Source organism: Pelodiscus sinensis, unplaced genomic scaffold (assembly GCF_049634645.1).
Source record: "Pelodiscus sinensis isolate JC-2024 unplaced genomic scaffold, ASM4963464v1 ctg78, whole genome shotgun sequence".
NCBI classification, from domain to species: domain Eukaryota; kingdom Metazoa; phylum Chordata; order Testudines; family Trionychidae; genus Pelodiscus; species Pelodiscus sinensis.
The window spans coordinates 533,700-558,934 of NW_027466023.1; the positions used below are offsets into that span (position 1 = coordinate 533,700).

The 25,235-nt window shown below is 60.3% G+C and overlaps 1 protein-coding gene across 5 annotated transcripts in view; it reads right to left on the reverse strand.

Moving 5' to 3' along the window:
- Nucleotides 1-6,722: 6,722 nt before the first annotated feature.
- Nucleotides 6,723-25,235, reverse strand: part of ARSA (arylsulfatase A) — a 28,862-nt gene continuing 10,349 nt past the window's right edge. For all 5 annotated transcript variants that reach the window (XM_075918351.1, XM_075918352.1, XM_075918349.1 and 2 more), the window contains 7 exons: nucleotides 15,838-16,078; nucleotides 14,847-15,065; nucleotides 14,349-14,518; nucleotides 13,632-13,756; nucleotides 13,046-13,173; nucleotides 9,550-9,652; nucleotides 6,723-9,408 (listed from right to left, as the gene is read on the reverse strand). In XM_075918351.1, the coding sequence (XP_075774466.1) occupies nucleotides 9,104-9,408; nucleotides 9,550-9,652; nucleotides 13,046-13,173; nucleotides 13,632-13,756; nucleotides 14,349-14,518; nucleotides 14,847-15,065; nucleotides 15,838-16,078 (1,291 nt within the window). In that variant the 3' untranslated portion in view covers nucleotides 6,723-9,103. The remainder of the gene's footprint in view (nucleotides 9,409-9,549; nucleotides 9,653-13,045; nucleotides 13,174-13,631; nucleotides 13,757-14,348; nucleotides 14,519-14,846; nucleotides 15,066-15,837; nucleotides 16,079-25,235) is intronic.

Genomic DNA, 25,235 nt, shown 5'->3' on the forward strand with positions numbered 1-25,235 from the left:
CACAGGACTCCTCGTCGCTTTTACATTAGTAAAGACTCTGACTAGCACTGGACTAAGAGCAGGTCTCCGTGGGACCTCACTAGAAAGTCCTGCAGTGGCTGGAGCGTCCCCACTCACAATCACTTTTTCAGATCTATCAGCTGATTCAGAACCCGTTTAACGTGAGCCGCACTGATTTCACATAGTGCGAAGTGAAATCAGAATAACGTGCCATGCAAAATCAATATTGCACCATTCTCCTTTTCAGCCAGACTCGTGAGCTCATAGAAACAACACTCTCAGATTGGGTTGACGAGACCAATTTTCCATTAACCAGTGTTTGCTTGGCCCTGACTCTGCTGCCACCCTTCCAGGATGGATTGCAGCCAGTGTCAGTCTTTCCATGATTTCAGCCAGGCTCAATGTCAAGTGGGCTGCACTTACCTAGGCCCAGCTCATTTGCCCATTTTAAATATTGACATTTCCCTAAGCCTGCCCGGCCAGTCCCCGTGTTCCAATATTTGGTAAGAATCAACATCACTGGCTCCGGGAGAGCCTCAGCAACTTGTTTGAAATGGCTCATGTGCCTGTCCCCAGGTAGCAGAGATTTCCTGAGTGTTTGCTTTAGCACTGACTGTTAGCAGCTGCCAGCACCACTGTTGGAGCTGATGGCAGCTCATTTGCACAGTGAGCTGGGATTGCGCTGAGAGGTGCTTCCCAAATACTGTACAGAGGAGAGTTAACTCACCACTTTTGCCTTTTCTGCATCAGGACTGACGACTTTATCCGTCTGCTCCGACTTCAGCCCTAGGCCATGGCTGGCATTCTGTTTGCTCCTTGTTCATTCTTCTTGTGGGTGGTTCCATCTGCATCATGCTGGGGCACGAAGGTGCCACGTGGAGCAGCCGAGCCCCAATTATGAGTTAAAAGGATGAACTTTCATTGCTTGGGGGTAGGAATGGACGAGGGGATGGATTGCACCCTCAGCAAGTTTGCAGATGACACTGAGCTGGGGGAGAGGTAGATACGCTGGAGGGCAGGGATGGGTCCAGAGTGACCTAGACACATTGGAGGATTGGGCCAAGGGAAATCTGCTAAGGTTCAACAAGGACAAGCGCAGAGTCCTGCCCTTGGGACGGAAGAATCCCAAGCATTGGTACAGGCTGGGGACCGACTGGCTAAGTATCAGTTCAGCAGAAAAGGACCAGGGGATTGCAGGGGATGAGAAGCTGGATACAAGTCACCAGGGCGCCCTTGTAGCCAAGCAGGCTAACAGCATATTGAACGGTATTAGGAGGATCCTTGCCCGCAGATCTAGGCAAGTGATTATTCCGCTTTATTCGGCTCTGGTGAGGCCACACCTGGAGTATTGTGTCCAGTTCTGGGCCCCCCACTACAGAAAGGATGTGGATGCATTGGAGAGGGTCCAGCGGAGGGCAACCAAAATGCTGAGGGGGCTGGAGCACATGACCTATGAGGAGAAGCTGAGGGATTTGGGTCTGTTTAGTCTGCAGAAGACTGAGGGGGGATTTGAGAGCAGCCTGCAACTTCCTGAAGGGAGGTTCCAAAGAGAACATGAGAACAGTCATACTAGGTCAAATCAACGATCCATTTAGCCCAGGATCCTGTCTGCCGACAGTGGCCAATGCTAGATGCCCCAGAGGGAGGGAACAGAGCAGGGAATCCTCACGGGATCCCTCCCGTCACCCATCTCCAGACAAGCAGAGGCTGGAGAGAGGCTGTTCCCAGTGGGGGCAGGTGGCAGAACAAGGAGCAATGGGCTCAAGTTACAGTGGGGGGGGGGGGGTCTAGGTTGGAGATTGGGAAAAACTATTTCCCTAGGCAAGTGGGGAAGCGCTGGGCTGGGTTCCCTGGGGAGGGGTGGAATCTCCATCCCTAGAGGTTTTCAAGTCCCAGCTGACAAAGCCCTGGCTGGGCTGATTGAGTTGGGCTGGTCCTGCTTTGGGCAGGCGACTGGACTTGACTCCTGAGCTCTCTTCCAGCCCTAAGATTCCATGAGTCTAAGAAGGGCTAAGCAGAGAGCAATGGAACTGCAGCTGGCATGGGCCTTGTGTGGCTGGGAGCAGGTGGGGGGCTCCGAAGGAGGCGCTCACCCCTCACACTGAGTATGGCTCCAATGCAGCATGGGGGGCTGGGATGTAGGCAGCAGAATGAGGGTGCAGGAGGGGGGGTGTCCCCCTGACAGTGCAGCAGTGGAACAGGGGAGGGGGCGCAGCTCTGCTTTGTGTTCCTGCAGGAAGGCAACTATGCAAATCTCCCCCATCCTGCTTATTTTACCCCCTTGCTCACAGGAGCTAGGGGAGGAAGTGGCTTGCAATTTATGGGTCCAATAGCCACCTGTGTGCACTGGGAGGTTGGGCTGGTCCCCCTATCCTCAATGCTGCGTGGGGCACAGAGCTGCAAGCTAAGTGCTTAAGCCCTGCCCCCTTCCCAGCATTAGGTCTGGCTCCTTGCTCAGGGGACCAGTGTGGCTGTGTCTACACTGGCATGAATTTCCGGAAATGCTTAAAACGGAATACTATTCCGTTTTCAGTTTTTCTGGAAAAGGAACGTCTACACTGGCAGGCTGCTTTTCTGGAAAAGCCCTTTTTCCGGAAAAGCATCTGTGGCCAATGTAGACGCGCTTTTCTGGAAAAGAGCCCTGATCGCCATTTTCGCGATCGGGGCTTTTTTCTGGAAAAGACTACTGGGCTGTCTACACTGGCCCTTTTCTGGAACAGTGTTCCGGAATAAGGACTTATGCCCGAGCGGGAGCAGAATAGTTTTTCCGGAATAGCGGCTGATTTTGTACAGTAGAGCATCATTGCTTTTCCGGAAATTCAAGGGCCAGTGTAGACAGCTCGCAGCTTATTCCAGAAAAGCGGCTGATTTTCCGGAATAAGTGGCCCAGTGTAGACACAGCCTGTCTGTATAGTATTCCTAGGGGCTTAATCTTCCCTTGCATTGGGGTTTCTCTCTGGAGACCTTGGTTTCCTTATTTCTTGGCAAATGCCCAAACGCAACCCTTACAAAGCTGAAAAGGTATTGACCCAATACAAGCAATAAGAAAAAAAGCCTTTGAGTTGAAACTGAAATTGAGCCATTATGCAAACAATTAAAACCTTTACAGTCAGCCTCTTACTTTCAAAAGACTTTTCTTTGTTGAAGAGGAAAGATTAATTTTACTTTCCGTGATGCATGAAGGATAGTCACTTCCCTTCATGTAGCCGAGGTGTAGGGGAGAGAGAATAGAAGAGATGGTTGATGTCTTGGGAACACTGGGTGGCTGGTCAGATGGGAGCGTGGCTCCTATGGCTTTGATCTGGGCTCATTTTCTAGTCAGGGACATCACCTAATTGGGGGCGGGGGCAATCATTTGACAGGTCATTTTAGTTTGGATTTATCCAGGTTCCTTCTCTTGTTCTTTTGCACATGCATAAGAATGGCCAGACTGGGTCAGACCAAAGGTCCATCTGTCCAAACACCCTGTCTGCCGACAGTGGCCCAGAGGGAATGAACAGAGCAAGTAATCATCAAGTGATCCTTCCCGTCACCCATTCCCAACCCCTGACAAACAGAGGCTAGGGACCCCATTCCTACCCATTCTGGCTAATAGTCATTGATGGACCTAACCTCCATTAATTTATCTAGCTCTTTTTTGGTCCCTCTTATTATCTTGGTCTTCACAACATCCCCTGGCAAGGAGTTCCACAGATCAACTGTGTGTCGGGTGAAGAAAAACTTTTATTGTTTTAAATCTTCTACCTATTAATTTAATTTGGTGAACTCTAGTGCTTGTGTAACGAGGCATAAATACCACTTTCTTATTTACTCTTTCCCAGTCATGATTGAATAGACTTCTATCATATCCCCTCCCCCTTAGTTCTCTTTCCCCCCCAGCTGAAAAGTCCCTATCTTTATTGAACTCTCCTCATATAGAAGCTGTTCCAGACCCCTAATAATTTTGATGCACTTTTCTGAACCTTTTTCCAGTGCCGGTATAGCGTTAAGATGGTCACTATTTCCAAGCGGTACCTCTTGGACCAGATCCTGCGCACCACTCAGGACTAAATCGAGAATTGCCTCTCCCCTTGTGGGTTCCTGTACCAGCTGCTCCCAGAAACAGTCATTTAAGGCATCAAGAAATTTAGTCTCTGCATCCCGTCCTGAGGTGACATGTACCCTGTCAATATGGGGATAGTTGAAATCCCCCACTATTACTGAGTTATTTTGATAGTCTCTCTAATCTCCCTTAGCATTTCATAGTCACTATCACTGTCCCGGTCAGGTGGTCGATAGAGCCCTACTGTTTTATTCTTATTAGAGCAGGGAATTACTATCCCTAGCGATTCTATGAAACATGTTGACTTAAGATTTTTACTTCCTTTGATTCTAAATTTTCTTTCACATATAGTGCCCCTCCCCCACCCACACAACCTGTTCTGTCCTTCTGATACATTTTGTACCCCGGAATGATTGTGTCCCATTGATTGTCCTCACTCCACCAGGTTTCTGTGATGCCTAGTATATCAGTATCCTCCCCTTAACATGAGGCACTCTAGTTCACCCATCTTATTTTTTTAGACTTCTAGCATTTGTGTACAAGCACTTTAAAAACTTGTCATTATTTGTCTGCCCTTTTCTGATATGTCAGATTCTTTTTTATGTGAATGTTTTTTGTCTGATCTGGCCCATACTTTATCCTCTTCCATCCTCTCCTCCTGACTAAAACCTAGAGAATCTCGATCGATAGACTCTCCTTTAAGAGACATCTCTGTCCAATCCACGTTCTCCTCTGCACCAATCGGCTTTCCCCCATCTCTTAGTTTAAAAACTACTCTGCGACCTTTTTAATGTTAAATGCCAGCAGTCTGGATCCACTTTGGTTTAGGTGGAGCCCATCCTTCCTGTATAGGCTCCCCCTATCCCAAAAGTTTCCCCAGTTCCTTATAAAGCTAAACCCCTCCTCCCTACACCATCATCTCATCCCACACGCTGAGACTCTGAAGCTCTGCCTGCCAACCTGGCCCTGTGTGTGGAACTGGAAGCATTTCTGAGAATGCCACCATAGAGGTCCTGGATTTCAGTCTCTTTCCTAGCAGACTTCCTGCTGAAGGAGAGAAGTTGGGAATCACAAGCCACATGCAGCCCAAGGCTCCAACACCAGTGAAGAAGCCAAATGTTTACCCTTACCCATCCCACGGCAGAGGGCTGGGGCCAGAGTTCTGAAGTGCTTGGCATTGGCAGGGCCTGCACAGCGAGTGAGGGGGCAGGACAGCAGCTATTAGGCTGAGGCCATGTGTCCCCTGAAGGGGGCATGTCCCCACAGCTGAACTCAGGGCTGGGGACCTCAGCCTGACCTGAGATGCCGCCCAGGGATTCCAAGGTCTGCAGCTTGTTGCTTTGCAGTGACCCCCAGGGCTCTAGGGTCTGCAGCTGACCAGCTGGGCTCCAGTCTCTTCCACAGAGAATTTCCACATTTGGTTCCAATTTGGAAAAGCTGAATTCACAGCTCCAAGGCCAGCAGGTAACAGCTCAGAGGCCTGCCCCACACTCATTCCTATGGCATGAGTGTCAGGGCTGTTCCCCACTTGGACTCTGAGTGCAGAACGCGGAGGGCCTGCAAGAGCTTTAGCTTAAAAATTCCCCAAGGCCACAGATTCCACAACCTTGGCAGGTAGCTGCCACCTCCCAAATGCAGAAGCCTCAAAGAACCCAGGAAGATGCACTTGGGAATTTCTTCCTGTGGGTACTGTCACAGGGTAGGTACTTCCAGCCCCCTCGCAGGCAGGGCATTAGGCCTTTCGGACTTCTCAACACGTGCTCCACCCCACGAGTGTCTCAGTTCCTAGGACCCCGGTCCCCTCACTACATCCCGTACAACAGGCTAGCCTAGTGGCCAGAGTCAATAACACACCCCCTTCTGAAAGGGTAGCGAGGTTCAGCAGACAGTGAGCAATCACCCCCTTTCCTCCAGGTGGCAGGACCTAGTGGCAATCACCACCCTCTTTCCTCAGGGCAGTGAGGCCTAGTGGACCGAGTCCAGAATCAAATGCTCCCTGTTCTCGGGGCACCAAGGCCTAGCGGCCACAGTCAATACCACCACTCCCTCGGGGCAGTAAGGCCTAGAAGGCAGAATCAGCAATCACAGCTGTAGCGCCCCCCCTTGGGGGTTAATGTGGGTGGGGTTGGGAGACCCAGGCCCACCAGGTCCCAGTTAGTGGTGAGCGTGTCCCACCACTAGCTCAGCAGGGAATCTGCCCAAACACGCTGAGCTCGCAAGGATTTAACTCCCCACCCCTCTCACAACAGTCGGCTTCTCCGGTTCCCACTGGGCTGAAGGCTTCTCCGGCCACGCCCTGCTGCCTGGCCTCCGTGGCTCGGCTCGGTTCACCCGTCGCTCTTCCTCCAGAGCTCTGGCAGCACCTCCTTGCTGACTGCGCTGCTCTGCCAGTCTTTATACCTGTCCTCGAGTTGAAGCAGGACCAGCAGGGCTGTGGGGTGGGGCTCTCAGCCACATAGCTCTGCTTCACCCTGATAGACCCATCGCGGGTTGGCACACTCTGGCACCGGTGCCCTCAAGCTCTTTGACCCTCCCTCTGGAGAGAGCTTGGAAACAGACTAATTTCCTAATAGCTGGCCTCACTCTCAGGCATGGGCACACAGAACCTCCTGGCTTTAGGACACAGGAATCAGATCGTAGCTTTAAAAAAAGGCAATTAACAAAATAAAGACAACAGAGCAACTGAATAAAAGCTGGTTTAAAAACCACAGAATTACTTCCCTGAGAGTCCGTTAAAAAATTAGTGCTTCTATTAAAAAACGACACCGTTTTCATTAGCTCCCCTGGCTCCATGCCAACACATGCTAGTGACTCTCTGTCTCTGGTTTAACGCTTACAGGCAATTCGGTTAACCCCAGAAGAGGGTAGCGCCCTCCCATTCACCACAATGGGTTTTAGGAAAACATCCAACCTGGGTTTTGAAAGTGCCAGTGTTACCAGAACCATGTCAGACCTTCCTCTGCTGGATTCATTATTTGGTTCCTGGGTACAGGGCCATCCCTCCCCACAAGCCCCTTCCCTCACCCCCTTCTAAGCCTCTCCCAAGCAATGCAAACTGGGGGATTTGCTGGGTCCTGGCAGAGCAGCCTGGCAACCTGCACCACTCCATCCTACTGCCTTCTTCCAGCCCTTGCTCTGCTTCACGGGGCATTCTGCTTCCTGCTGCTGCGATGAAGTGGAGTGCAGTGATCCGCGAACAGGGTGGCAGGGTGCAGTGGAGCTGGGCTCCTCCAGCTCCCACCACCATGGTAAGTGAGGGGGGGTGTCCCTGGGTCCCATCCTTCGGATAGTTGAGACTATGCTCCCCGCCAGGGGAAGGCCTGGGGTAGCTGCCCTAAACTGATATACTGGGATCAATTGCCTCCTTCACCTTCTGTTTTAAACTAAAGAGGTGATCCGCTTTGCATATGCAAATAACCTCTCTGCCACGAGAGATTGCCCTGATTGTGCATTCCAGGGGCACGAGCTCTTTTGGCCCCAGCATCACAACTGTGAGCTAGTGGTCCGCGGATTCTCCATCACAAGCCCAAGTCACTCTCAGTCAGTTCCCCAGTTTAGAGTCCCACACCCTCTAATTATGTGAAATCTCAGTTAATTGACTAGTTGATGGAATTTCCATCGACTACGCGCTAGGCACTTCCGCATCCCTCCCTTGAAACGTACAGGCGGGGGCTCGTGTGTATATAGACACAGTGTTTTGCTCTCCCTTAGCCCAGGGCCAGCTGCCTGTGTGGCAATGGAGAGGTGACTTCCTTCCCCGTGCCGCTAGAGAAGAGCTCCCAGATCTCCCGGGGCAGGACCTAGCATTCCTCTGCGGCAGCTGGAGCCCAGGGTGTTTCTGCTCCAGCCCCACAAGCAGGGACACCGCTTGCCAGCCCAGCAAACTGCCACGGGGTCGGACGGAAAGGCCAAGGCTGGTGCCAGTGGCAAGGATGGCTGGGCAGGGTTCTTGGCAACATAGCAGGGTCCTGGCACCAGCTCAGTGGCACAGGCACGCTAACCTGTAGGCTGGCTGCGACCAAATGGAGGATTTGCTGGGTTTTCCACGGGGCTGCTTGCAGGGAGGTGGGACTCAGCGGCCCCGGTGTTACTGGTTTAATGAGGGCAGGGGAGGGACGAAGGAGTTGGCTGTTACAGGAACCAGCACAGAACTTGAGAGCCCGACCAGTAGCCTGGAGAATGGAGCCCTGAGCGGAGACCCAGCTCAGGCAGCACAGCCAGTTCTGGCCAGTGGGAGGAGAACGGGCTGCGGAGAGGGGGAACAAAGGGTGGAGGTCAGGAGAGGGGACCCGGGGGGGGGAGAGGTAGCAGGCACAGGCCAGGGGAAGAACTGCTGGGGGCAATATGGGAGGTTAGGCTGGAAGAAGGGGGCTGCAGGATGAGGCAGGGGAGCCTGGGACTTGCTGGGCTGAGGAGGGCAGACCGACAGGCTTGAGAATTCCTGTGTGCCACTGGCTGGGAGTCGCTCTGGTCTAGAGAACACGGCGGCGCTGTTCCCTCTGGGGGTGCAGGGCCCGGGGCCCCATGCACAGCTCCTTTCCTGACGGCAAGTACCCATCAGGCCCCTAGCTGTGTGCTCAGGGACAGCCACCGGCCCCGGTCTGGCACCCTAACTCCACCTCTGCCCTCACCGCTGTGCCGGGGCCTGCCCAAAGCTAGCCACGCCCCACTGAGCAGGCTAGTATTGCCAGGCCCTGCCAGCTGCAGCAGGGTGCTAGGTTCCGGCACCCTGCCCTTGTTCTGTTCCAGCGCCGAGCGGACGCCAAAGGATTCGCTGTGCTCAGCCAGGCCCTGGGGAGAGCCAGCATGTGTGCGCAATGGCCAAAGACTCCTTGGGCACCCCCCAACAAGTGCACCAGCGCCCCTCCCTTCTAGCAGCTCGCCCTACGCAGCAGCCTGGAGGGAGCCTCAGCGTCAGGCCTGGGGAGCGGGAGTCTGGCCAGGGACGCTCCCCAAATGCAGCAAGTTTGGGGAGGCTGGTGCAGGGCATTTAGGGAGCAGTAACCGTAGGAGGGTTCCAGGCAGCGGAGAGAGGAGACAGGGTGAAGTGCAGCAGGGAGCTCAGGGGCACTGGCAGCAGGAGGGCTTGGGGGTGCAGCGGGGGATGCAGCAGGGCTGGAGGGCTGGGTCGCTGCCCTTCCCTATCTGGCTTTCCCCAAACTCCATGCGCTGGTCAAAAAGTGCCTTCTGCAGCTGGATCTCCTTGAGCACCTGCAGCACCTCCGGCCCCACGGCCTCACCACGCAGCAGGTCATAGTTCTCCGCAGGATCAGCCTCCAGGTCGATAAGCACAGGGGGGGTGTGCGGCGTCGGGGGCCTCAGCCCATGGCAGTCCGGGTCGGGGGTCGTCTCACTGTGCAAGGAGCCTGGGAGACAAACGTAGCAGCAGCTAAACCCACCCTCCCTGCGCCTAGGTCCTGGGGCTGGGCTGAGCCTGCAACCTGAACCCAAGGAGCGAGGGCCTGTCCCACAGCAGGGGGGAAGGGGGGGGAGGTGGAGGCAGTTACCTTGAGTGAAGAAATGGGCCTTGTACTTCCCGTATCTAACGGCAAAGACACCGAGCAGCTTGCTGGGGCTGGGCGGGTAATAGAACATCAGCTGCCGGGGGCTCTGCAAGGAGCAGGCAGAGGTGGAGTCATGCAGGGCAGTGGCCAAGGGATGTACGTGGGGGCAGGGAGGGTAGTGGCTAAGCCACGGCCGGGCCAGACAGACCAGGCACCGGGCGGGAGGGAGGGGGTGGCACTGAGCCACGGCCGGGCCAGACAGACCAGGTGCCGGGCAGCGCCTGTGGGCAGGGAAGGGGGGAGTGGCACTGAGCCACGGCTGGACCAGGCGCCGGGCAGCGCCTGTGGGCAGGGAAGGGGGGTGGTGGCACTGAGCCACGGCTGGACCTGGCGCCGGGCAGCGGCTGTGGGCAGGGAAGGGGGGGATAGGATGGCACTGAGCCACGGCTGGACCAGGCGCCGGGCAGCGCCTGTGGGCAGGGAAGGGGGGAGTGGCACTGAGCCACGGCTGGACCAGGCGCCGGGCAGCGCCTGTGGGCAGGGAAGGGGGGTGGTGGCACTGAGCCACGGCTGGACCTGGCGCCGGGCAGCGCCTGTGGGCAGGGAAGGGGGGGATAGGACGGCACTGAGCCACGGCTGGACCAGGCGCCGGGCAGCGCCTGTGGGCAGGGAAGGGGGGAGTGGCACTGAGCCACGGCTGGACCTGGCGCCGGGCAGCGGCTGTGGGCAGGGAAGGGGGGGATAGGACGGCACTGAGCCACGGCTGGACCAGGCGCCGGGCAGCGCCTGTGGGCAGGGAAGGGGGGTGGTGGCACTGAGCCCCTGCTGGACCTGGCGCCGGGCAGCGGCTGTGGGCAGGGAAGGGGGGGGATAGGACGGCACTGAGCCACGGCTGGACCAGGCGCCGGGCAGCGCCTGTGGGCAGGGAAGGGGGGGGATAGGACGGCACTGAGCCACAGCTGGACCAGGCGCCAGGCAGCGGCTGTGGGCAGGGAAGGGGGGGATAGGACGGCACTGAGCCACGGCTGGACCAGGCGCCGGGCAGCGCCTGTGGGCAGGGAAGGGGGGGATAGGACGGCACTGAGACACGGCTGGACCTGGCGCCGGGCAGCGGCTTTGGGCAGGGAAGGGGGGGATAGGACGGCACTGAGCCACGGCTGGACCAGGCGCCGGGCAGCGCCTGTGGGCAGGGAAGGGGGGGATAGGACGGCACTGAGCCACGGCTGGACCAGGCGCCGGGCAGCGCCTGTGGGCAGGGAAGGGGGGGAAAGGACGGCACTGAGCCACGGCTGGACCAGGCGCCGGGCAGCGCCTGTGGGCAGGGAAGGGGGGGATAGGACGGCACTGAGCCACGGCTGGACCAGGCGCCGGGCAGCGCCTGTGGGCAGGGAAGGGGGGGATAGGACGGCACTGAGCCACGGCTGGACCAGGCGCCGGGTAGCGCCTGTGGGCAGGGAAGGGGGGGATAGGACGGCACTGAGCCACGGCTGGACCAGGCGCCGGGCAGCGCCTGTGGGCAGGGAAGGGGGGGAAAGGACGGCACTGAGCCACGGCTGGACCTGGCGCCGGGCAGCGCCTGTGGGCAGGGAAGGGGGGGATAGGACGGCACTGAGCCACGGCTGGACCAGGCGCCGGGCAGCGCCTGTGGGCAGGGAAGGGGGGGAAAGGACGGCACTGAGCCACGGCTGGACCAGGCGCCGGGCAGCGCCTGTGGGCAGGGAAGGGGGGGATAGGACGGCACTGAGCCACGGCTGGACCAAGCGCCGGGCAGCGCCTGTGGGCAGGGAAGGGGGGGATAGGACGGCACTGAGCCACGGCTGGACCAGGCGCCGGGCAGCACCTGTGGGCAGGGAAGGGGGGGAAAGGACGGCACTGAGCCACGGCTGGACCAGGCGCCGGGCAGCGCCTGTGGGCAGGGAAGGGGGGGATAGGACGGCACTGAGCCACGGCTGGACCAGGCGCCGGGCAGCGCCTGTGGGCAGGGAAGGGGGGGATAGGACGGCACTGAGCCACGGCTGGACCAGGCGCCGGGCAGCGCCTGTGGGCAGGGAAGGGGGGGATAGGACGGCACTGAGCCACGGCTGGACCAGGCGCCGGGCAGCGCCTGTGGGCAGGGAAGGGGGGATAGGACGGCACTGAGCCACGGCTGGACCAGGCGCCGGGCAGCGCCTGTGGGCAGGGAAGGGGGGGATAGGACGGCACTGAGCCACGGCTGGACCAGGCGCCGGGCAGCGCCTGTGGGCAGGGAAGGGGGGGATAGGACGGCACTGAGCCACGGCTGGACCAGGCGCCGGGCAGCGCCTGTGGGCAGGGAAGGGGGGGAAAGGACGGCACTGAGCCACGGCTGGACCAGGCGCCGGGCAGCGCCTGTGGGCAGGGAAGGGGGGGATAGGACGGCACTGAGCCACGGCTGGACCAGGCGCCGGGCAGCGCCTGTGGGCAGGGAAGGGGGGGATAGGACGGCACTGAGCCACGGCTGGACCAGGCGCCGGGCAGCGCCTGTGGGCAGGGAAGGGGGGGATAGGACGGCACTGAGCCACGGCTGGACCAGGCGCCGGGCAGCGCCTGTGGGCAGGGAAGGGGGGGATAGGACGGCACTGAGCCACGGCTGGACCAGGCGCCGGGCAGCGCCTGTGGGCAGGGAAGGGGGGGATAGGACGGCACTGAGCCACGGCTGGACCAGGCGCCGGGCAGCGCCTGTGGGCAGGGAAGGGGGGGATAGGACGGCACTGAGCCACGGCTGGACCAGGCGCCGGGCAGCGCCTGTGGGCAGGGAAGGGGGGGATAGGACGGCACTGAGACACGGCTGGACCTGGCGCCGGGCAGCGCCTGTGGGCAGGGAAGGGGGGGATAGGACGGCACTGAGCCACGGCTGGACCAGGCGCCGGGCAGCGCCTGTGGGCAGGGAAGGGGGGGATAGGACGGCACTGAGCCACGGCTGGACCAGGCGCCGGGCAGCGCCTGTGGGCAGGGAAGGGGGGGATAGGACGGCACTGAGCCACGGCTGGACCTGGCGCCGGGCAGCGCCTGTGGGCAGGGAAGGGGGGGATAGGACGGCACTGAGCCACGGCTGGACCAGGCGCCGGGCAGCGCCTGTGGGCAGGGAAGGGGGGGATAGGACGGCACTGAGCCACGGCTGGACCAGGCGCCGGGCAGCGCCTGTGGGCAGGGAAGGGGGGGATAGGACGGCACTGAGCCACGGCTGGACCAGGCGCCGGGCAGCGCCTGTGGGCAGGGAAGGGGCGGATAGGACGGCACTGAGCCCTGGACAGGGCAGTCACCAGGCTAACGCCCACGCAGGGGAAGGCGACAGGACAGGGTCTCAGAGCCCGGCTCTCGCCCGAGACAGGACGTCTCCCCAGCACTTCGACTGTCCCAGGAGCCTGCGCAGGCAGACCAGGGCCCGCGTTTGCCACTGCAGTGAGCCCCCCGGCAGCCAGCAGAGCTCCCGCCGCAAGGGCAGCCTGTCAGACTGGTGCCCGCCCCCCAGGGCTCTCACCTTCCCCCTGCCAAACAGCACCGGGCTCAGGTCGTAGCCATCCAACGTGACGCTGGGGAGTGGCGCGCCAGCCACCGTAGCCAGGGTTGGCAGGATGTCCAGGGTGCTGGCCAGCTCATGGGTCACGCCTGGCTCCCAGCCAGACACAGGGAGAGAGGCACCATCAGTCCCCTGTCTCCCCCAGCACTCTCCTCCCCACTGCCCAACACCTGGGTCCCCTCCTGCCCCAGAGCAGGTGTCATCCCTCACCCAGTGCCCCCAGGCACCACCCTGGGGCGACAGCATTGTCTGCCTAGAGTCGAGCCACGGCTGGGCCAGACAGACCAGGCGCCGGGCCTGCAGACACCACCCAGCCATAAGCATGTGGGCCCCATGTTCCCCTCACAGGGGTGAGGCCTTGGGTCACCTGCTCCGCCAGCCCCGCGCTCTCCCGGCCCCCCTCCTGCACACCGCGCAGGGGCACAGGCAGGGCCGGGCCCCCAGGGCTGTCGTTTCAGCCTGTTCTGTGCAGGCTGCGCCCAGGCCACACCGAAACCAAGGGGCTACCGGGCAGAGGCGGGCCCAGGCCCTGTTGCGCAGGGCTTACCCGGGGAGATCCGGCCTGGCCAGTAGGCCACTGCAGGCTCCCGCATGCCGCCCTCGTACGTCGTGCCCTTCCCGCATTTCAGGAGGCCGGAGCTGCCCCCCCGGGCCATCCGCATGGTCTCAGGGCTGCGGGGGAGGGGAGAGCACCCATCAGCAGTCACACAGGTTAATCATGCCCCACAATGGGCAGAGGCATCCACAGGGAAGGCCACGGGGTGCAGGCGTCCAGAGGGAGTCTGCAGGGATGGGGATGTCTCTGCCCTAAACCCCTCACTTGGGGAGGGCCTGAGAAGGGGGAGGGGGGAGGCTCCCCCACAGTACTGCCCCGGGAGCACAGGGAGCTGTGGGCAGGGGAGAGGGATGGGGGGAGCTGTGGGCAGGGGAGAGGGATGGGGGGAGCTGTGGGCAGCCCAGCAGCTTGAAAGCAGATCAGCTCCACAACCTGCAGGTCATTCCAAACGTCCCTTATCCTGAGGGTCCCTGTCACCCTCTTCTCTGAGCACCCGCGGATCCCTAGACCCTGGCCCAAACCCCGGGCACTCCCAAATCCCCCACCCCCCACCCCCTGAGTCTACCTGTACTCCTCTCCACTCTGCAGCCTCACTGCCCTGGGACCGGAGGAGTCTTCCCCCCCCCCCCCCCCATCCCCATGCTCAGCCCCACAGCCTCCCATCCCATGCAGGACTGGTGGGGTGCGCCCCAGCTCCCCCACACTCACCCGTTGTCTGCAGTGAAGAAGACCAGCGTGTTCCCCTCCAGGCCATGCTCCTGCAGCGTCTGGAGCAAGAACCCCACGGACCCATCGAACTCCAGCAGGGCATCGCCAAAGGGCCCCCGCTGCGACTGGCCGGCGAACTCCTGGCTCCCAAACTGGGGGTAGTGGGTGTGCTGGGCAAAGAGCAGCCAGTGAAAGGGATCCCCAAGCATGGTGCAGGGCGGGGCTCAGCCGCTGGCAGTGCTGGGGGGCCGCCAGGCTGGGGGAAGCTGTTGGAGGCTGACTCCTCCCTCCCTGGACCAACCTTCATAGCCAGTGCCCTGCGCCGCAGGAGGGGGGTACAGGTGCCCCCTCGCCACGCTCCCCCATTACCTCTCAGCCTACCCACCCCCCCAACTCCCCACGGCCCCTCCCCGGAACATCCAGGTGCCCCCACCTCCCCTGTGTCCTGACCAGCCTCAGGTGCCCATATGCCCCCCAGCAGCCCACCCCAGCACCTACGTGGGAGGCGTAGTAGAGCAGGAAGGGGCGGCCCTGGCGGGCACATTCAGCGATGAAGTAGCGGGAGAACTGGTTGTAGCGCGGCACCAGCTTGGGGAAGGCGAGCGGCTGCTGCAGGATGCTCTGGTTCCAGAGCAGTGGGACGGGCACCTGGCCCTGGTCGCACGTCCCAAAGCACCGGGTGTCAGGGGGGAAGCAGGTGAGGTTCTGGCAGGGACCCTGGAACGAGAGGAGAGAACGTGCTGCTCTGTATCCCCATCTGGGGCCAGCAGGATAGAGGTCCCCCACTGAGCCCCCAACCCCCGCCCCCCAAGACGCAGGTTCCTTCCCTCCAGCACCAGCAACGCACGGAGTGGGCACCTCTCCCACCCACTGACCAGTGTGCACCCCCACGCCACGCTGGAGCCAGGACCCCAGCCTGCCCCACAGCACCCCACAACCCAAGCCTCCCCCAGGGGCCTGGACCCCACTCTGCCCCACAGCGCACCACAACCCAACCCCCGTAGGGGCCAGGACCCCACTCTGCCCCACAGCGCCCCACAACCCAACCCCCATAGGGGCCTGGACCCCACTCTGCCCCACAGCGCACCACAACCCAACCCCCGTAGGGGCCAGGACCCCACTCTGCCCCACAGCGCCCCACAACCCAACCCCCGTAGGGGCCAGGACCCCACTCCGCCCCACAGCGCTCCACAACCCAACCCCCGTAGGGGCCAGGACCCCACTCTGCCCCACAGCACCCCACAACCCAACCCCCATAGGGGCCAGGACCCCACTCTGCCCCACAGCGCCCCACAACCCAACCCCCGTAGGGGCCAGGACACCACTCCGCCACACCAGGGGGGGGGGGGCGCTCAACTTTTGCCATGTTCGGAAGTTTTGGTGAAAGCACCTGGCAAGCCTAGTCAGCCCCCCGACCCAGCGCAGTCTCATCTCCCCAAGGCCCTGTACTGGCCCCCGCGGCGCTCCCAGCCCTGTGCCCCAGGCCCACCTGGTCATGAGAGTAGGGCACCCCCAGGAAGTGGTCAAAGCCCTGGTGGATGGGCAGGAAGGAGCTGTTGGCCCCCAGGCCCAGATGCCATTTGCCGACCATGGCCGTGGCGTAGCCCTGAGCCTTCAGCACCTCGGCGACGGTGACCTCAGCCAGCGGGAGGCCACCCCGGGAGCCGGGGTAGAACACGCCGGGGTAAACCCCAGAGCGCGTCTGGTACCGACCCGTCAGCAGCGCTGCCCTGGGGGTGAGAGGAGCCAAGAAATGCTGGAGAGGCCTCAGGAGTCCTGCACCCATGTCCACAGAGCACCTAGTTCCTGGCCCAGCCCAGCCTCTCACCCAGCCCCCGGCCACGGGGCTGCTGAGCTCCCGGCCTGGCCCAGCCTCTCACCCAGCCCCCGGCCACGGGGCTGCTGAGCTCCCAGCCTGGCCCAGCCTCTCACCCAGCCCCCGGCCACGGGGCTGCTGAGCTCCCAGCCTGGCCCAGCCTCTCACCCAGCCCCCGGCCACGGGACTGCTGAGCTCCCGGCCTGGCCCAGCCTCTCACCCAGCCCCCGGCCACGGGGCTGCTGAGCTCCCAGCCTGGCCCAGCCTCTCACCCAGCCCCCGGCCACGGGACTGCTGAGCTCCCGGCCTGGCCCAGCCTCTCACCCAGCCCCCGGCCACGGGGCTGCTGAGCTCCCGGCCTGGCCCAGCCTCTCACCCAGCCCCTGGCCACGGGGCTGCTGAGCTCCCAGCTCGGCCCAGCCTCTCACCCAGCCCCCGGCCACGGGGCTGCTGAGCTCCCAGCGCGGCCCCGCCTCTCACCCAGCCCCCGGCCACGGGGCTGCCGAGCTAAGCGGCCCCAGGAGTCCTGCACCCATGTCCACAGGGCTGCTGAGCTCCCGGCCTGGCCCAGCCTCTCACCCAGCCCCCGGCCACGGGGCTGCTGAGCTCCCGGCCCAGCCTCTCAGCCAGCCCCCGGCCACGGGGCTGCTGAGCTCCCGGCCCGGCCCAGCCTCTCACCCAGCCCCCGGCCACGGGGCTGCTGAGCTCCCGGCCCGGCCCAGCCTCTCAGCCAGCCCCCGGCCACGGGGCTGCTGAGCTCCCGGCCCGGCCCAGCCTCTCACCCAGCCCCCGGCCACGGGGCTGCTGAGCTCCCGGCCCGGCCCAGCCTCTCACCCAGCCCCTGGCCACGGGGCTGCTGAGCTCCCGGCCTGGCCCAGCCACTCACCCAGCCCCCGGCCACGGGACTGCTGAGCTCCCAGCCCGGCCCAGCCTCTCACCCAGCCCCCGGCCACGGGGCTGCTGAGCTCCCAGCCCGGCCCAGCCTCTCACCCAGCCCCCGGCCACGGGGCTGCTGAGCTCCCGGCCTGGCCCAGCCTCTCACCCAGCCCCCGGCCACGGGGCTGCTGAGCTCCCGGCCTGGCCCAGCCTCTCACCCAGCCCCCGGCCACGGGGCTGCTGAGCTCCCGGCCTCGCCCAGCCTCTCACCCAGCCCCTGGCCACGGGGCTGCTGAGCTCCCAGCGCGGCCCCGCCTCTCACCCAGCCCCCGGCCACGGGGCTGCTGAGCTCCCAGCCTGGCCCAGCCTCTCACCCAGCCCCCGGCCACGGGGCTGCTGAGCTCCCAGCGCGGCCCAGCCTCTCACCCAGCCCCCGGCCACGGGGCTGCTGAGCTCCCAGCTCGGCCCAGCCTCTCACCCAGCCCCCGGCCACGGGGCTGCTGAGCTCCCAGCGCGGCCCCGCCTCTCACCCAGCCCCCGGCCACGGGGCTGCCGAGCTAAGCGGCCCCAGGAGTCCTGCACCCATGTCCACAGGGCTGCTGAGCTCCCGGCCTGGCCCAGCCTCTCACCCAGCCCCTGGCCACGGGACTGCTGAGTTCACAGCCTGGCCCAGCCTCTCAATTGGCTCTTGGCCATGCGGCTGCCAAGCCCCCTGCCCAGTACAGTCCCTGGCCCTGGGGCTGCCAAGCCTCCAGCTCAGGCCTGAGCCAAGGGGCCCATGAACCATTCGCCTGGTCCCCGGCCCAGGCTGAGGGGCAGGAGCCCAGCCGAGCCCCTGAGGGAGGTGTTTCGTTCAGTGGTATCCCATGGGAAGAAGAGGCTTCGCTCAGTGGAGCACCACCCTTCTCTCCCTATCTGAGCTCCCATCCCTCCAACACAGGCCCCCTCTCCATTCCGTACCAGCCGGTCCCTGCCTAAGGCATCCGCAGAGCCTGACAGAGACCAGGGGCTCCGGGATCACTCAGCTCAGACGCTGGCCCTAGGCCCTCACTAGTCCGCTAGAGGCTCTAGCGCCTCCTTCCGCTGCAGCTGGCCCTGACTTCCGCCAGATCCTGACGCCCAGCCTCAGCCATTCTGGGAGCTGTCTCCATCTCTCCACTCGAGCCTACGGCCTGCACCCACTGCTTCTCCTCAGCTTCACAGACCGCTGGCCCTGCCGGCTCCAGTCTCCCCCACTAACGATAACTCACATTGAGCAAGACCTAAGAGCGCCCAACACAATCCCTCCTCCTCCAGCCATGGCTCACGCCGGGTGGCTGGGCAAGACATCGCCCAGGACGGGTCTGTCAGCCAGCAGCATGACCACACATCCTGCCCTCTGCAGCAGTGGGGTCTCACCGCCTCACCACACAGCTCTCCAAAGGCCCCCCGCAGTCCCCAGCAAACCAACTTCCCCACGTTGTTCTCCCTGACTGGCCCAAACCTTCATCAGCACCATCCAGCTACATATTCTCTCCCTCCCTTCCCAGGGGCTGCTACGCCTGAGAGCGGTCCCATCCGGCTAAGCCAAACTTTCCCAACGGCTCCTTGGAACTGAAATTCTCTCCCTCCCTTCCCAGGGGCTGCTAGGCCTGAGAGCGGTCCCATCCGGCTAAGCCAAACTTTCCCAACGGCTCCTTGGAACCGAAATTCTCTCCCTCTCTTCCCAGGGGCTGCTACGCCTGAGAGCGGTCCCATCTGGCTAAGCCAAACTTTCCCAACGGCTCCTTGGAACCGAAATTCTCTCCCTCCCTTCCCAGGGGCTGCTACGCCTGAGAGCGATCCCATCCGGCTAAGCCAAACTTTCCCAACGGCTCCTTGGAACCGAAATTCTCTCCCTCTCTTCCCAGGGGCTGCTACGCCTGAGAGCGGTCCCATCTGGCTAAGCCAAACCTTTCCCAACGGCTCCTTGGAACCGAAATTCTCTCCCTCCCTTCCCAGGGGCTGCTAGGCCTGAGAGCGGTCCCATCCGGCTAAGCCAAACTTTCCCAACGGCTCCTTGGAACCGAAATTCTCTCCCTCCCTTCCCAGGGGCTGCTAGGCCTGAGAGCGGTCCCATCCGGCTAAGCCAAACTTTCCCAACGGCTCCTTGGAACCGAAATTCTCTCCCTCCCTTCCCAGGGGCTGCTACGCCTGAGAGCGGTCCCATCCGGCTAAGCAAAACCTTTCCCAACGGCTCCTTGGAACCGAAATTCTCTCCCTCCCTTCCCAGGGGCTGCTAGGCCTGAGAGCGGTCCCATCCGGCTAAGCCAAACTTTCCCAACGGCTCCTTGGAACCGAAATTCTCTCCCTCTCTTCCCAGGGGCTGCTACGCCTGAGAGCGGTCCCATCTGGCTAAGCCAAACTTTCCCAACGGCTCCTTGGAACCGAAATTCTCTCCCTCCCTTCCCAGGGGCTGCTACGCCTGAGAGCGGTCCCATCCGGCTAAGCCAAACTTTCCCAACGGCTCCTTGGAACCGAAATTCTCTCCCTCCCTTCCCAGGGGCTGCTAGGCCTGAGAGCGGTCCCATCCGGCTAAGCCAAACTTTCCCAATGGCTCCTTGGAACCGAAATTCTCTCCCTCCCTTCCCAGGGGCTGCTAGGCCTCAGAGCGATCCCATCTGGCTAAGCCAAACCTTTCCCAACGGCTCCTTGGAACCGAAATTCTCTCCCTCCCTTCCCAGGGGCTGCTAGGCCTGAGAGCGGTCCCATCCAGCTAAGCCAAACCTTTCCCAATGGCTCCTTGGAACCGAAATTCTCTCCCTCCCTTCCCAGGGGCTGCTAGGCCTGAGAGCGATCCCATCTGGCTAAGCCAAACCTTTCCCAACGGCTCCTTGGAAAAGAAATTCTCTCCCTCCCTTCCCAGGGGCTGCTAGGCCTGAGAGCGATCCCATCTGGCTAAGCCAAACCTTTCCCAACGGCTCCTTGGAACCGAAATTCTCTCCCTCCCTTCCCAGGGGCTGCTAGGCCTGAGAGCGATCCCATCCGGCTAAGCCAAACCTTTCCCAACGGCTCCTTGGAACCGAAATTCTCTCCCTCCCTTCCCAGGGGCTGCTAGGCCTGAGAGCGATCCCATCTGGCTAAGCCAAACCTTTCCCAACGGCTCCTTGGAACCGAAATTCTCTCCCTCCCTTCCCAGGGGCTGCTAGGCCTGAGAGCGATCCCATCCAGCTAAGCCAAACCTTTCCCAACGGCTCCTTGGAACCGAAATTCTCTCCCTCCCTTCCCAGGGGCTGCTAGGCCTGAGAGCGATCCCATCTGGCTAAGCCAAACCTTTCCCAATGGCTCCTTGGAACCGAAATTCTCTCCCTCCCTTCCCAGGGGCTGCTAGGCCTGAGAGCGGTCCCATCCTGCTAAGTCAAACCTTTCCCAACGGCTCCTTGGAACCGAAATTCTCTCCCTCCCTTCCCAGGGGCTGCTAGGCCTGAGAGCGGTCCCATCTGGCTAAGCCAAACTTTCCCAACGGCTCCTTGGAACCGAAATTCTCTCCCTCCCTTCCCAGGGGCTGCTACGCCTGAGAGCGGTCCCATCTGGCTAAGCCAAACCTTTCCCAACGGCTCCTTGGAACCGAAATTCTCTCCCTCCCTTCCCAGGGGCTGCTAGGCCTGAGAGCGATCCCATCCGGCTAAGCCAAACTTTCCCAACGGCTCCTTGGAACCGAAATTCTCTCCCTCCCTTCCCAGGGGCTGCTAGGCCTCAGAGCGATCCCATCTGGCTAAGCCAAACCTTTCCCAACGGCTCCTTGGAAAAGAAATTCTCTCCCTCCCTTCCCAGGGGCTGCTAGGCCTGAGAGCGATCCCATCTGGCTAAGCCAAACCTTTCCCAACGGCTCCTTGGAACCGAAATTCTCTCCCTCCCTTCCCAGGGGCTGCTAGGCCTGAGAGCGATCCCATCCAGCTAAGCCAAACCTTTCCCAACGGCTCCTTGGAACCGAAATTCTCTCCCTCCCTTCCCAGGGGCTGCTAGGCCTGAGAGCGATCCCATCTGGCTAAGCCAAACCTTTCCCAATGGCTCCTTGGAACCGAAATTCTCTCCCTCCCTTCCCAGGGGCTGCTAGGCCTGAGAGCGATCCCATCTGGCTAAGCCAAACCTTTCCCAACGGCTCCTTGGAAAAGAAATTCTCTCCCTCCCTTCCCAGGGGCTGCTAGGCCTGAGAGCGATCCCATCTGGCTAAGCCAAACCTTTCCCAACGGCTCCTTGGAACCGAAATTCTCTCCCTCCCTTCCCAGGGGCTGCTAGGCCTGAGAGCGATCCCATCCGGCTAAGCCAAACCTTTCCCAACGGCTCCTTGGAACCGAAATTCTCTCCCTCCCTTCCCAGGGGCTGCTAGGCCTGAGAGCGATCCCATCTGGCTAAGCCAAACCTTTCCCAACGGCTCCTTGGAACCGAAATTCTCTCCCTCCCTTCCCAGGGGCTGCTAGGCCTGAGAGCGATCCCATCCAGCTAAGCCAAACCTTTCCCAACGGCTCCTTGGAACCGAAATTCTCTCCCTCCCTTCCCAGGGGCTGCTAGGCCTGAGAGCGATCCCATCTGGCTAAGCCAAACCTTTCCCAATGGCTCCTTGGAACCGAAATTCTCTCCCTCCCTTCCCAGGGGCTGCTAGGCCTGAGAGCGGTCCCATCCTGCTAAGTCAAACCTTTCCCAACGGCTCCTTGGAACCGAAATTCTCTCCCTCCCTTCCCAGGGGCTGCTAGGCCTGAGAGCGGTCCCATCTGGCTAAGCCAAACTTTCCCAACGGCTCCTTGGAACCGAAATTCTCTCCCTCCCTTCCCAGGGGCTGCTACGCCTGAGAGCGGTCCCATCTGGCTAAGCCAAACCTTTCCCAACGGCTCCTTGGAACCGAAATTCTCTCCCTCCCTTCCCAGGGGCTGCTAGGCCTGAGAGCGATCCCATCCGGCTAAGCCAAACTTTCCCAACGGCTCCTTGGAACCGAAATTCTCTCCCTCCCTTCCCAGGGGCTGCTAGGCCTCAGAGCGATCCCATCTGGCTAAGCCAAACCTTTCCCAACGGCTCCTTGGAAAAGAAATTCTCTCCCTCCCTTCCCAGGGGCTGCTAGGCCTGAGAGCGATCCCATCTGGCTAAGCCAAACCTTTCCCAACGGCTCCTTGGAACCGAAATTCTCTCCCTCCCTTCCCAGGGGCTGCTAGGCCTGAGAGCGATCCCATCCAGCTAAGCCAAACCTTTCCCAACGGCTCCTTGGAACCGAAATTCTCTCCCTCCCTTCCCAGGGGCTGCTAGGCCTGAGAGCGATCCCATCTGGCTAAGCCAAACCTTTCCCAACGGCTCCTTGGAACCGAAATTCTCTCCCTCCCTTCCCAGGGGCTGCTAGGCCTGAGAGCGATCCCATCCAGCTAAGCCAAACCTTTCCCAACGGCTCCTTGGAACCGAAATTCTCTCCCTCCCTTCCCAGGGGCTGCTAGGCCTGAGAGCGATCCCATCTGGCTAAGCCAAACCTTTCCCAACGGCTCCTTGGAACCGAAATTCTCTCCCTCCCTTCCCAGGGGCTGCTAGGCCTGAGAGCGGTCCCATCCTGCTAAGTCAAACCTTTCCCAACGGCTCCTTGGAACCGAAATTCTCTCCCTCCCTTCCCAGGGGCTGCTAGGCCTGAGAGCGGTCCCATCTGGCTAAGCCAAACCTTTCCCAATGGCTCCTTGGAACCGAAATTCTCTCCCTCCCTTCCCAGGGGCTGCTAGGCCTGAGAGCGGTCCCATCCTGCTAAGTCAAACCTTTCCCAACGGCTCCTTGGAACCGAAATTCTCTCCCTCCCTTCCCAGGGGCTGCTAGGCCTGAGAGTGGTCCCATCTGGCTAAGCCAAACTTTCCCAACGACTCCTTGGAACCGAAATTCTCTCCCTCCCTTCCCAGGGGCTGCTAGGCCTGAGAGCGGTCCCATCCGGCTAAGCAAAACCTTTCCCAACGGCTCCTTGGAACCGAAAATGCAAACAGGACTGGTATTCCCACTCCGTCACTGTGACTTGCCCCCCCCCCCCCCGAAGCGTTACTGGGAAGTAATGCTCCTAGGTACGTAAACTGCTGAATGTCTTCATGTCTATGGTCATCAACTGCTAGGTATGTGTGACCAAGAGCTTCTCGCCTGCATCCAGAGGTCTGGTTGTCACAGAACAACAGGACTGGAGAGGTCAAGTCCAGTCCCCTGCCCTCATCTAGACCAGGAGTCGGCAATCTTTTCAAACCAAAGAGCTAAATGACATCACAATTCAGAACAAGGGTCAACAAAGACCCGGATAAGAATGCTCATTTGCATGACTGAAAATATACTAATTAATATTATTGATAATTGACATGATTAATAGTATAAATAAAACATTGTCCTCACAGACTTTATTTAATGGGGCTTCTGCTGCTGCATCTTTTCACACATTTAAGTTTACATCATCACTGGACAAATCCAGCATCATACATGCATTCAGGCTGTCTTCTGTCAATCTTATGGCGGGGCGGAAGGAGGTTTAGGTTGGACATTAGGAAAAACTTCCTGTCAGGGTGGTTAAACACTGGGATAAATTGCCCAGGGAGACTGCGGAATCTCCATCACCGGAGGTATTTAAGAGCAGGTTAGACAGACACCTGTCAGGGATGAGCTAGACAGAGCTTGGTCCGGACATGAGGGCAGGGGACTGGACTCGATGACCTCTTGAGGTCCCTTCCAGTTCCAGCGTTCTTTGATTCTAACCCCTCCCAGCTTGGCATCATCTGCAAACTAGAAGCACACCCTGTGCCACTATCTAACTCTCTGATGAAGATATTGAACAGAACTGGTCCTAACACTGATCCCTGTGTAACCCCACGTGTTGTGCCCTTGCAGCATGACTGTAAACCACTGGACAGTTATCCAACCAGTTACACGCCCAACTCTTAGCAACTCCAGCTAGGTTGTATTTCTAGTTTATTAATGAAGTCATGTGAGAATGTATGAAAAGCCTTACTAAAGTCAAGGTAAACCACAATTACCCCACCCTCCAACCCCAAAGCTTGTTACCCTGCCATTGAGCTAATTTTGGCCACTTCTGTTCAATCTCTAATCCTTCTCTCACTTCACCTGTCCCCACATGACAGCCAGGCCACCTGCACTGCCAAGAGGCGATGAGCATTGCATCAGCCCACCCCACTCTGGGACCATACCACGTTTCCTGTGGCCACATCACAAGTCTAGGGAGCGAGTCTCTCCCCACCTCAGCGCAACACTGATGTCAGTGGCCCCTGCAGAAATACCCAGTTGGGCCCCTCCGCACAAGAGCCCTTCCTGCTAAACCGGGACTAGACTCCACATCCCATCAGCAGCCACAGGCCACTGTCGGTCAAAAGCCAATTAGGTGCTAATGGAATGTACATGAACACCTGCCACAGAGTGCGATTCCAGACACTGCTACTTAGCTCCAGTCGGAGCTCACAGGTTCATTTCCCACCTCACACCCCAAGAACCTGAATGGGCATCGTGCCCCAGGCTTTGCTGCCTGTAACCACCACAGCTGGCTCTGCTCCTGGGCTACATCTACACTGGCAGGATTTTCCACAAATGCTTTTAATGGAAAAGTTTTCCGTGAAAAGCATTTGCGTAAAAGAGCATCTAGATTGGCAAGGACGCTTTCCCACAAAAGCACTTTTTGCGGAAAAGCGTCCATACCAATCTAGACGCTTTTTTGCTCAAAACAAATCTGAGCTGTCTGCACTGGCCCTTTTGCACAAAAGCTTTGCACACAAGGATTTTGCCCGAATGGGAGCAGCGTAGTATTTCCGCAAGAAGCACTGATTTCTTACATGAGATCGTCAGTGTTCTTGTAGAAATTCAAGCGGCCAGCGTAGACAGCTGGCAAATTTTTCCGCAAAAGCAGCTGCTTTTGCGGAAAAACTTGCCAGTCTAGACACAACCCTGGTGTTTGGAATGGAGACACTGTGGACTGCCACTCAACAGTGTGTGTTGTGAATCTCAGGGGACCTAGATGGCAGGGGAAAAGGTCTGCACTGTAAATCGTACGACTGTGGATGAAGGCCCTGCAGATGACTCGTGGGGCTGCAATACCTACCTAAGGCTACAAGTTAGCACCGCTGCCTGGGGGAGTACGTGCTGCCGCAAGGGGTCCTACAAAGGGAATGGGAGCTTGTGCTAATACTCACTTTTCTGACTGTGGCCTGCCAAGCTGTATCTTTTCCTATCCT